This window comes from Pyxicephalus adspersus, chromosome 7 (assembly GCF_032062135.1).
Source record: "Pyxicephalus adspersus chromosome 7, UCB_Pads_2.0, whole genome shotgun sequence".
Taxonomy (NCBI): domain Eukaryota; kingdom Metazoa; phylum Chordata; class Amphibia; order Anura; family Pyxicephalidae; genus Pyxicephalus; species Pyxicephalus adspersus.
Window position 1 is genome coordinate 17,598,980 of NC_092864.1, and position 12,890 is coordinate 17,611,869.

At 37.7% G+C, this 12,890-nt stretch overlaps 1 protein-coding gene across 2 annotated transcripts; it reads right to left on the reverse strand.

Annotated features, from left to right (window-relative positions):
- Positions 1 to 1,480: 1,480 nt before the first annotated feature.
- Positions 1,481 to 8,747, reverse strand: LOC140334508 (ubiquitin carboxyl-terminal hydrolase 17-like protein 6). 2 transcript variants are annotated; one of them, XM_072416781.1, is made up of 13 exons: positions 8,685 to 8,747; positions 7,723 to 7,876; positions 7,035 to 7,145; positions 6,298 to 6,409; positions 5,661 to 5,731; positions 4,552 to 4,622; positions 4,032 to 4,114; positions 3,493 to 3,604; positions 3,140 to 3,378; positions 2,773 to 2,863; positions 2,319 to 2,624; positions 2,134 to 2,196; positions 1,481 to 2,053 (listed from the first exon to the last, which is right to left on the reverse strand). In XM_072416781.1, exons 2-12 carry the CDS (start codon positions 7,844 to 7,846, stop codon positions 2,158 to 2,160), a joined length of 1,359 nt encoding a protein of 452 aa, XP_072272882.1. In that variant the 5' UTR covers positions 7,847 to 7,876; positions 8,685 to 8,747; the 3' UTR covers positions 1,481 to 2,053; positions 2,134 to 2,157. The 2 variants fall into 2 exon arrangements, with proteins under 2 accessions (XP_072272882.1, XP_072272883.1); XM_072416782.1 differs by lacking the exons at positions 7,035 to 7,145; positions 7,723 to 7,876; positions 8,685 to 8,747 and adding an exon at positions 6,643 to 6,735.
- Between the last annotated feature and the right edge of the window lie 4,143 nt (positions 8,748 to 12,890).

The following is a 12,890-nucleotide window of genomic DNA, read 5'->3' on the forward strand; positions in this document are numbered from 1 at the left end:
TTTCCTATTGAAGAAAAATACAAAGGATTTACGTTATGTAGTAATGCTGTGTAATTGGGGTCTTCTATGATAGTGAAAAATGTCATCCTTGCTTTTACACACCATACCGGCTCCTTTTGGTATTCAATCAGAAATTGGGCCCAGTACACATGGGCCAATTTGCCCTTCTGATCCAATTTCTGTTCTCATATTAGAAGTGATGCTGAAGGGAAACCAGCAGACCAACGATTGTAAGTATTCAATGTTTGTTTTTTGATCAGACTTACTGGACTTGTTCTGTGTGTGTGCGGATTTCTGATCATATTCTATACAGTCAGAAATGCAATATATTGTACACATGTGCAGTGTTTTTGTAAGAGCAAGAACTAAGTCTATGTGTTTTTGTAAGAGCAAGAACTAAGAAGAGTTATTGTTTTTTTTATTATCTTTATATGTATAAAGTGCTAACATACTACATGTATAGACCCTCATGTAAAAATTCACAAACTATGACATAGGAGAGAAATTTAGTGCATGAAGTGGGGAAGTATAATAGAAGGGGAAATAAAACTGTGACTAATTGGCGATGTTTAGGGGAGAGAGGAATATGTGTGGGTGACAATGACATGTATTTAAAAGAATATTGTGTTTTGCTGGTAAATGTAATCATTTAGGCACCTCTAAATGACAATGGAATACAAGTTTTGTCACTGCTGTATGAGGAAGTTTTTTTTTTTCATAATATGATGAACTCTTGAAAATTTCCTCTTTAAATTGCTCCTGTAATTTATTAGTGAACGTTATGCTGTGACATTTGAGGATAAGAAAATTTGCTCACCAAGCTGGGGAACGCAAGCAGCTTCTCCTGACCTCTGGGTTGTTTTCTCCCAATCAAAAACACTCTTTTAGCTTAATTTGTACTCATATGTCTGCCCTTAGTATGACCTTTTACCTTGTACCTAGACTTGCTCCAGCCCTTGACATGTTATCAGGTTCTCATCCCTTTCCTTGGCCTTGATTACTTAGGGTAGGGAGTCCCTGGTTATCTGTCAATCCTTGCCCTTAACAGGCTGGGATGGTGCAACTACTTAGGGGTGCAACTCTTACAACCAGCTGCTCAGAAAATACCTATGACAAGTAATGTTGTAAATGTTGTAAAGGAATGTTCTAAGCTTGTAAACCCAAAAACCCAAGTGTAAATATGAACATTAGCTAAAAACCCAAATCCTGTGATTGTAAGGTTTTTACTTTAACCTTTCTGTATGAAAAATGGTTTAACATGTACATTAAGCTGTGTATACATTTCCAGATTTCTTTATTTTTAATACTATTGTTTCTAGGGCAAGGATAACATTTTAAATGAATGGATTATGTGGATGTAAATGTGCTATGTGTCAATGAATGAATAAATGACTTCACACAAGACAAGACAATAAATCAATAAATGAGACAGACACGATTTTTAATTAAAAAAAAAAGAAAAAAAAGGAAAAAGCTTTATTGTTTTGGAAGGGGGGGGGGGGGGTTATTCTAGTTAGGGGAAAAATTCCTTCCTGACCCCTTAAAGGCGATCGGATAACTCCCTGGATCACTTGAAGAATGAGTGAGAACTCTAACCCTCAAGTAGATCCAGAGGAAGGCAAAAAACCCTAATGAACTGGAATTTAGGTTTTTCTGTTAAAGGAAAATATTCCCTGCGGCTCCATTATCCTGGAAATGCTTTTTTTCTGATTTATCAAGGTTTTGCAGGCTTCTTCTTGGTGCTGGAAAGGGTTACAGCCTGTCTCTTTTTCTTGGTAGGATGTTGCTTGGAGCCTTCAATGTTGGTTTCACACAAGTTCTGGGCTTAACTGGTGCGATGGTGTTTGATTTTCAGTTGATGCATTCTGAAAATACAAAGAAATATATTACAATTGTAATTTCAGGACTCATCTCACTACTTTTGGCAGGGTGTGATGGAGCGATCTTGCCTGGCTTTTCACATTTGGTCACACTGGTCCTATTCCTGACCGGTGATGGACTGTGGTTATTGGTGGTGCATCCTCAGGTTAGTGTTCTACTTTGGTGAACAGAGCTAAAAGACAATTGATAAAATAATTAGAATGGTTCATAATCTTAAAGTTTGGCACTAAAGCATACAGAATAAGTACTTACAATGTTACATAGTTGCATAGTAGGTCAGGTTGAAAAAAGACATAAGTCCATCAAGTTCAACCACTAGGGAAAAAAACATATCCCAGATATAAAACCCTATAAGACATAAAACCCTGGTACAATTTGCTTCAGCAGGGGGAAAAAATTCCTTCCTGATTTCAGTAGTGATAGTAATGAATACTTACATGTTTAATGACCAGTCTCGACATACTAACCAACCCTTTCCTTATCCTGGCCCAGAATGTTTGGTGTTTTAAGCCAGACTGGCCTTCGCTCTTCTCCCCAAGACCGCTGGTGTCATTGATTCTCCTTTTTCTGCAGAGACGCTTTCTGGATGTTTTAGAACTTAATTGAAAAGCAGAATTGGAGTCAGTCCTTCTTCTTTTAGCAACGCTTTCAATGGAACTATCCTGCTCTGCTTTATGTATAATTTTCACACCATCTCTGGTCCTTGCAGGTGTTTTGGTGTCTTTATTGCCAGATGTCACATTCTGAAAAGCAAAGAAAAATAAAAAAGGTTAGATTTATTAAATTTTGATATCAGCAAGAACCTTCTGTCTCCCAGTGCTCTTTATGTTAATAAAAACATAATAAACAGGTATAGGGAGGCTTGCACATCTTGATATTACAATTCCTTACCCTCCTGCGTGGGGTAAAAACTGGTGCATCAGAGGATTTTGCCTTCCGTCGGCATCTTGCAGGTTGAACTCTGCCGCCCTGGGTTGGTGCTCTGAAACAGATAAACAGAGAAATTGTTTTAGCGACATTGTTAATAATGGATGATACCAAAGGTGCAACGGTGATTGGTGGATACCATATAGCCACATCCCAATTATTGTAACTAATTTTCCGAATTTTTAGAGGTTTTAGTGGCATTCAATCCACAAAATCTATACAGATTTTTGATTTACTTAAAAACATTGTTAATAAGTAACAAAAGGGACACACAATAACACAATGATAATGATAAAAGGTCACAGTGAGGTGCATGATAAATGATACATACCTGGTGTAGAAGAGCAGATAAGCCTCCTGATTTAGGACAGTGGTCACTTTGCAGGATGTTACCTGGGAATCATTCATCAGGTACCATCTATCACTGTTGTCCTTCACATAGGCATAATAGTGACCACTTTGACAGCTGGAACCGATGTGCACTAGAACAGCATATAAATCATATTTGGTGGACTTTTTACGATCAGAGGTGCACTGAGTGATGTTGAGCCTCTTGGGGTATTTTATTTTCTGTAAAATAATAACAATATATTAGAAATTGTAATTAAAAGACAGTTTATGAAAACATTTAGACACAGAAACAATCACACACAGGAATCCCACACTAACTCCTGCTAGACTTACCTTGGTCAGTTTTGATCCTGTAAACATATCAAATCTCTTCAGGGAGATAGTCATTATGTTTGGTGGTTTATGGATTGTGCTCCTCTTTTTGGCTGTCACCAACTGGTTACACCTAGGAAAACAAGAATTGTGAGTTTTAGAGACATTCTAAACTTTATCCACTCACCCTAAATCTAAGAAAATATCTTTTTGGCTTGGTATAATCTTTAGGACTAAATGGTTGGTTTAGAGGGGATTGTACAAACCCCAGAACTAGAAATATATATAAAGTATCTTACGAGTCCTTAGATGTAGTGCATGATTTTTTCCAGGTTGTTATTTTTCTTTGTTTCCACCTGGTAATTCTGCAAATAACACACTTCCTGCCCATAGGTAGCCACCAATACTTCTCCACTGCATCTATGTAGGGAGCTGTGGTTGCCGTCTAGATATTAGTCAAGCCATTTACAGAATGCTGCGCATTGGATCTCCATCCCTCACTACTATACCCAACTATGTTTTACAGGTATATACCATGCATACAAAAGAAAAAGCCTTACTCTCCACAGCGGTATGCGTTGTCTCCTTTCATAGTTTCAACTTTCACAAAATTCTTCAAACTTTGTAAAACTGTTTTTGAAGACTGAAAGAAAATGTCGGTGTTAGTCACTTTTATAGCTGTGAGCAAAAATCACAGATAATTGAGACATTTGTCCAAAATATAGAATTTATGCTGATTCTTAGGCTGTGACAGTCTAACTGTTCTTTTAGAGGGTACTTTTATTAAAATTAAATACTTTAGGGTGGAACTTGCTGGTATTGGCACTTTTACACTTTTACATCATGAGTGTAAATCCTAATTTTTGGAGAATATTTATGAGTGATTAAATGGTTCACCCAACATTCACTCAGAATTCCTTGGTAAACATTAACCCCATGTATGGAGCAAAATTGATGGAAATTTCCGAGTTAAAAAGGCTTTCACTGAACAAAATCTGTTCTTTAAAAGCGAAAGCATGAAGATGAAAAACTATAACATAAATATATATTATAAGGTAAAATAAAATCTCTAATATTTACATTTATATCCAGGTTAATGTCAAGAAATTCCTCATGTCTCTCTGATGTATGTTTGCAATTCTGACAAATCACTGCAATGGAAACAAAAACATTTTCAGTTAGAAGCAATTATTTATTTGGAAAATGAATCTTGTTTCCTAGAATATTTTAATTAGTGTTGGTCGAATAGCTCACTATTCGATTCGACAGGAATTCTCCGGGTGTTATGCCGAATTCGAACACCATTGAAGTCATTGCCACTGAAGAAGATTGCTCTTGCAGCCCTTTACTAGTTGTATGTGTTGTTGGTGAGAGTTTCTCTATCCAGAAACACATGGTACAGCGCTGCAGCAGCAATTGCTGTTGCCGTGCTGTGCTTCTTCTATGTATTCTTGGATAGGGTTTCTCTATCTAAGAATACAGGGCACTACAGGTGATGAATGGGGACAAGTCCCCATTCATCACTTGTAGTGCCCGGACATTGTAGTGGAATTGCAGAGGTCTGCAGTTCAGTTTCCCACGTGACATCACAGTGGAACTGAACTGCAGATTACCCCTGCAGTTCCACTAAGATCTCTGGGCACTACAGGTGATGAATAGGGACAAGTCCCCATTCATAACTTGTAGTGCCCGGACATTGTACTGGAACTGCAGAGGCCTGCAGTTCAGTTTCCCACGTGACGTCACGTGGGTAACTGAACTGCAGATTACCTCTGCAGTTCTACTACAATGTTCGGGCACTACACGTGATGAATGGGGTCTTATCCCCGCAATGACAGGTGGATTCCCGCAATGACAGGAGGAGATCCCGCAATGACAGGAGGATTCCCACGACTGCGCAGCCACGAGAATCATATTGTCATTGTGGGAAAACCTGTAAAAGAAAAAAGTTAGTTAAAAAAACACAAACATTCAATAAGATACTTTAAAAATAATTTTCACTTTTTTTTAAAGACAGTTTTTTTTCCCTAATTTTTACTGTCAAATCCCGTGTTTTTCAGGTCGGGTCTATCCGAATTCGAACAGCCATATTCGGGTCGAATATAAGGACAACCTGAATTCGAACACCAACACTTATCTTAATACTGCAGGAATTATAAATACAAGAGAAATGTAATGTAGAAACGTACCTTGAGATCTTAGAGATCCTGCAAACAGGTGGTCTATCAGGTTTGTGGTGTTGTCCTCAGGTTGCTCAGAGCTAAAAGACAAAAGTTGGTTAAATACAGTATTACCATTTTGAATTGTGTATGAGATTCTGTTTAGGTCGGGATCCTTAGGCCTAAATATTAAGGAAAGCATAAGGATGTCTGGGTGTGTATAGATGTGTATGAGGACAGACTCTTCACCCACCCCTTCGGTTCCAATTTTGTTGAATAAACCTGACTTATAGTAAGAGTTTGAGCCAAGATGAATGGAGATTAAGGGGATGGGTGGAGATTCGGTTCCAGTGCACATATTGGGCCTGGATTATTAAAGCTCTCCAAGGCTGGAGGGGATACACTTTTATGAGGGAAGCTGGGTAATCCAGCTATCCTGGAATGAACCTGGTCCAAGATTCAAAACATTTGCTAGCAAATTACTTTAAAGAAATCTATTCCAGGTTTGCTGGATCACACAGTTTCATTGGTGAAGAAGTGTATCCTCTCTAGCCTTGGAGAGCTTTAATAAATCAGGCCCATTGTGTAGAAAGATATATTTTCTCATGTCCAAGTGCATCTAGCTAGCAAATAAATCCCACTGTTGTTGAGAGAAATAGTTTCTTACCTGAAAATGGACACGTTGTCATTGATGCATGATGACTTCATTTTATCAATAGCATAGCACAGAAATTCGTGCGCATCTTCCTGACGTCCACGTATGAAATGTCCTGCGATGGCTAAAAAGAAGTGGATGATACATTAGAAATATTAAAACCACTTTGTCACACAAAAATATATGACTAAGAACACTTCAATAGAAAAATTTGCCAGCCTAAATATTCAGGTTAAAACTTTTTTTGGAAGCTCACTCTCCCCATACATTTTCATCCATGGCTTTCCCCCATCGCTCTATTCTTCAATGGGAGAATCCATACCATCCATCCATACCTTCCAATGAGAAGATCCATACCTAGTGATTTTGAGTATGCATGTGACGTTTTCCCCTCCTAGGATTCTGGACTGAGACCTTACAAGCCAATTTCCAGAACTGAAAGTCATCCTGTGCAGGGAGGGAGCAACTTGTTAACCACAATACAATAAAAAATATACATTGAGGCACCCATAGGCCCTGATTTATTAAAGCTTTCTAAGGCTGGACTCATCAGTGAAGCTGGGTGATCTAGCAAACCTGGAATGGGATCTGGTCCAGAATTGAAAACTTTTTCTAACAAACAGCTAATACCTTTTAGGAAATCAATTCCAGGTTTGCTGGATCACCCAGCTTCACTGATGAAAGTGTATCCACTCCAGCCTTGGAGAGCTTTAATAATAGTGTTCAGTCTTACAATGATGAATACTTACATGGTAGGTTGTCAATCACTGTGTTGGGTGTGATGACTTTGCCTGACTGTCTGACAGCGGTGTTGATGTGATTTTCCATCACACACATCAAGCAGAATTGTTTTGAACGACCTAAAAGGAAATATAATAAAATTTGGTTACAAACAAATTCAAAAGCTCACAAATATAAAATTTAGGAAAAACAGGATCTTTGTACCTTATTGTGTGTGCCTAGCATTACTGAGTGCTTTCGTTTACCAGGTGACACACATTCCCATAATAACTTTAAAACATTGCACATGTAGAAAGAACATCAAGGTTATTTACATATGTGCCTTGCAGGCCTCTGCTTGTCCAAACTTAGCAAATTGCAATATAAATAAATGAGTATAATTTAAAAAAAAGGATATGCTATGAATGCATCTTAAACTGTGGTCCATGGTATGAACAAGCAGGCAGTGCTAAGCTCTTCTTGCATTTTTACACCATGGGCTGCATTTTTATAAATATGCCCCTCTGTATTTTATACTGACTCCTCTATCCATTATAGAACTGATACTTTTCTGATTAATCATTCATTGTTATCATACTATTAGAAGTCATAGCCTTCAATAGCAGATAGAAGTGACCATTACCATGTGCACACATCAGCAGGTTGTCTTTGTCTGAGAACTATGGGGGATATAAAGTTGTGATGAGCCATACTTACATTTATTGGAATGCTCCTGGCTGATCATGTAGTCTGCCAAAGGTTCAGTATGGGTGAGGCACTGCAGGACTGAATTGACGAAGCAAGTGTTGCCAAGGTTTTGCAGTCCAGCTCCAATTGTCATTTTGTCTCTTTGAGACGCTGTCACAGAATGCTGTCAAAAGATAATGGTAGACGATGCTGTCAAAAGATGGTGTCAAAAGACGTGGCGAAGGACGCTGCCAAAAGACAGTGTCCAAAAGTGCTGTCAAAAGATGCTTTTCAGAAAACACTGTCAAAGAACATTATCAAATGCTGTTGAATGTTATCAAACACTGATGAAATGCCGTAAAATAAGACAAAAGATAAAATGTTAATATAACATAATTATTTATTAATTAAATATTTGATGGGGATAATATGATACAAATACATACAGGCATACACACACACACACACACACACACACACACACACAAATATATATATATATATATATATATATATATATATGCACACACACACAAATAGCTCTATTTATAAAGCAGTGAATCTGGCTTGCACTGAAACATTTCCTGGTGGAGAATCCTCCAGGTCCATGTGTTTCAATGGCAGTAATGGATTCTCCACCAGGCCATGTTTCAATAAATATCAGGTTCACTGCTTTATAAATAGACCCCTGTGTGAGTTTATACTATACATCTGCATATATGTTATATACTTTGGGGTCTATTTATAAAGCAGTGAATCTGGCATTCACTGAAATATTTCCTGGTGTGGAATCTACTAGGTCAATGTGTTTTAATGGCAGAAGGTTTTAAAGCAGTTAATGTCAGATTCACTGCTTTAAAATAGACCCCTTTGAGAGCGTGCATTAAAATATAAGTATATATGTATATATAGTGTATTACAATTTTCTGTTATCTAAATATCCTAAGTGTTTTATGCCATGCTGCCTAATATATTGGAGCTTTCCTACTCACCTGAAGATGCAATCCGTTGCCCAGTTTTTTTACCTACATCACAGCTTGCTGACTTAATAACCCATCAGATGTCAGTGACAGCATGACAGTTATTTTCAAAACAGCTGGGATGATGTCACATGACTAAGCCATACTGTTGGCCACTACAGCCATTTGTCATGTGACCGGTCAGTTTGTCAAAAGGTAACTTTCAAATGGTGAAATGAGCCCTATAGATCTGTATATCCGAATAACTTTGTGATCTGAGCAATTTATATCCTATGTATGTAGTGTCTCCAGGCCTCTCTCTATCGCCACGCCTCTAGGTTCTTTACATTTCCAGTCTTCATTCACATTTGTAGAAGGTAAGCTAATAACGATTGTTTTGCAGGGTATGTTAGTTTGTCCATCCCAATGTGTCCCCAATGTTGACTTTTTTCACCGACAATTAAAGTGAAAAGGAATCCAAAATATCATCCTATCAGGAATTTTCCTTACATTGAGAGATTTCCATAAAATTCCTGTTGCATCTCTGGAATGGGTGCCAATTGGAAATTTCCCCAGTGGTACACAGATTGCAAAAGAAAAAAAAAGTTTACACATAAACATACATACATACATAAACAGACTGTTCGATATAGATTTTTGTACTCAACATACTTTCTATTCCTATGTACACCAGAGTTCAAATTGGAAAAAGATAAAAAAAAAAAAAATGCAGCAATGAGGCAACTGACTGTGCTGTAAGATCGTGTGATCATAATGACGGAGAGGTGAACTGATCAGTTCACAGGTTTGGGGAATTACAGGACCTGAAAGTGGTCTTGCTCTTCCTTCCATGCCCTTTTGAGCTGTGCTAACCAGTGCCCCGAGGTTGGACTGAGGTTTAGGTGTTTTAGGCTTAGTCTACACGGACATTTTCCCCAGCGTTTAACCTGAGGCTTTTAAAGCCCATGTTTGAAGTCCCCATGCATTCCAATAGGCTAATCTACACCAGGACGTTTCCTTGAGACACCTTTTTTGATCAATATCTTAAACGCTGCTTGCAACGTTTAAAAAATTAAAACCCTGAGTTAAAGCTGGAAAACACTGCTGGAAATGTGGGGAAAATGCAGGAAAACGCGAAAAGACGTAAGAAAATGAGGCATATGCGTTTTCCAGGGTTTTAAAGCTTGCCTTTAAAACGCTCTAATAAAAGTGCATCAAAACGTGTATAAATGCAAAACAAAACATTTACATGTGTTTTTAAAAATGTCCGTGTAGACCCAGCCTTAACCTCTTTTCTTCTTTATGCCAATTGTCATTTTCATTATATGTTTTTACGTCGGCATGTACACTACTAGGTCTGCTCATATTTTACTCTCATGAGTTGAATTGTAAGTGTATCATTTTACAGAGGCCATCAAAATGCCGTCATAGGAGTACATACAATAATAACTACTATTGTATGATTGCTTTAACTGTAGTTTTGGAAAAATAGATGATTTTCTATTATACTTTGCTCTTGTTTTTTTGCTTTGGTTGAGCATTTTGTAACCTCACTATAGGTGATATCTAACTACTCCAAAGCTTAACCAACTACAGGTACCATGTCATGGAGTTGCCTTTCTGTGGTGTTACCTGGAGAAGCCGAGACTTCTTTTCTAATTGAACTGAAATGTACGTTTTGTTGTAGCATTGGGTCATAATTTCCCATACTGTTTGCAACTGTTTCCTTTCAGAATATCAGCTATGAAGATAGTTGAAGGCTGTCATACATAAGTAAGATTGCTGGTGGTATCTACAGACAGACCTCAAAGATTCCCAGAACTTGTACTTTTAAACAGCCTTTTTTGTGCCAGCTTTTTTTGTGCGATTTTTAGATTTCACACCTACAGCACAATCTGGCAATGAGGACCACTCACTGGTATTGTAATAAAATGACAAACTTAATTCAATACTTAAACGCTTAAAGCAAATGCATGATTACTCACGACTGGTTTTGATATGAGACCCATAATACTTGCCAGGTAATGGCAACTAAATATGGCAAAAAGTCATCGAATACTCAAACCGAAATACAATCTTTTTTGTTTTTCAGAATTCCATCAGTAAAAAGAGGACAAAAGCAGCTACTCCTCGGCTCAACTCCTTTGGCCAGCAGACACATGAGATGGGGTGCTGAGCATCTCCAAGATCCACAAATACACTGGTATGAGTATTTTTATTATTATCACACAGTATTTATATAGAGCCATCATATTACGTAGCAAAGTCCATAGTCAAGACACTTAGCATCGAGTATATATATGTGTTTTCCCATTGAAGGAAAATCCAAACAATTTACGTTATGTAGTAATGCTGTGTAATTGGGGTCTTCTATGATAGTGAAAAATGTCATCCTTGCTTTTACACACCATACCGGCTCCTTTTAGTGTTCAATCAGAAAATAGGCCTAGTACACATGGGCCAATTTGCCCTTCTGATTCAATTTCTGTTTTCATATTGGAAGTGATGCTGAAGGGAAATCAGCAGACCAACGATTGTAAGTATTCAATGTTTGTTTTTCGATCAGACTTACTGGACTTGTTCTGTGTGTGTGCGGAATTCTGATCATATGCTATACAGTCAGAAATGCAATATATTGTACACATGTGCAGTGTTTTTGTACCTCCAACCCAGCAATTACTGATCAGAAACTCTATTCTAAGAGCAAGAACTAAGACTAAGACTAACTAATTAACTAAGACTAACTAGGACTAAGAATTTTTGTTGTTTTTATTATCTTTATATGTATAAAGTGCTGACATATTACATGTATAGACCCTCATGTAAAAAATTCACAAACTATGACATGGGAGAGAAATTTAGTCCAAGAAGTGGGGAAGTATATTAGAAAGGGAAAATGGAACTGTGAATAACTGACAATGTTTAGGGGAGAGAGGAAAATGTGTGGGTGACAATGAGATATATTTAAAGCAATATTGTGTCTTGCTGGTAAATTTAATAATTTAGGCACCTCTAAATGACAATGGAATACATGTGCTGTCACTGCTGTATGAAGAAGGTTTTGATTTTTTCATATTATGATGAACTCTTGTGAAATTTTCCTCCTTAAAACGCTCCTGTAATTTATTAGTGAATGTTATGCTGTGACATTTGAGGATAAGAAAATCAGCTCACCAAGCTGGGGAACACAAGCAGCTTAGATTTTGTCATTTCTGGGGTGTGTGCTTTATTCTTGAAACTCTGTCACAAACTTAATTTGATTATTTCCAATATATTGCCTGAACTAATCAAAGTTGTTCTCTTCCAACAGTGAACCTTCTGACTCCCTTGGATTATCTGCCTTTGACTTCTAGGTTGTTTTCTCCCAATCAAAACCCTTTTATAATTTTATCTGTACTCAGATGTCTGCCCTGTGTATGACCTTTTACTTTGTACCTAGACTTGCATTCCAGCCCTTGACATGTTATCAGGTTCTCATCCTATTCCTTGTTCTTGATTACTTAAGCTACATACACACATGCAATAATTCTCGTTGGAAAGAATCTTTCTTGATCCTTTCCAACGACTAAAGACTGCATGATGCATGAACGAGTGCTGTACATACAACACTTTTCTGCTCTATTGAGAGGGGAGAGGGAGAATGATGGAGTGGCACCCAGCTTTGTGCTCTTCCCCTTCACTTCTATTAGGATTGTTCATCATCCAGCGTCCTTGGATCCACCAGGATGGTTGTTCAGACTGATGGGCGCTGTACACACTCCAGATTCTCGTCCGATATCGGCCCTGAGCCGATTATCAGATGAGAACCATTGGACGTGTGTACCCAGCCTTAGGGTGACGAGTCCCTGGTTATCTGTCAATCCTTGCCCTTAACAGGCTGTAATTGTGCAACTAGTTAGGGGTGCAACTCTTACAACCAGTTGCTCAGAAAATACCAATGACAAGTAATGTGCTTGTAAACCCAAGAACCCAAGTGTAAATCTGAACATTAGCTAGAAACCCAAATCCTGTGAATGTAAGGATTTTACTTTAACCTATCTGTATGCAAAATGCTTTAAAATGTACATTAGGCTGTGTATACATTTCCAGATTTCTTTATTTTAAATACCATTGTTTCTAGGGCAAGGATAACACTTTAAAATAATTGATTAGGTGGATGTAAATGTGCTATGTGTCAATGAATGAAACATTTACTTTAAACAAGACAAGACAGTGAATCAATAAATGAGACAGACACCA

What these genes read in the sequence shown, in the direction of transcription:
- LOC140334508 (XM_072416781.1), bottom strand. Translation starts at nt 7,846, where the DNA reads ATGACAATTGGAGCTGGACTGCAAAACCTTGGCAACACTTGCTTCGTC. An exon ending in CCAGGAGCATTCCAATAAAT is followed by an intron (nt 7,146 to 7,722) that starts GTAAGTATGGCT and finishes ATTTCCTTTTAG; the next exon opens with GTCGTTCAAAACAATTCTGC. An exon ending in CGAGACTGGTCATTAAACAT is followed by an intron (nt 2,197 to 2,318) that starts GTAAGTATTCAT and finishes TTTTTTCCCTAG; the next exon opens with TGGTTGAACTTGATGGACTT.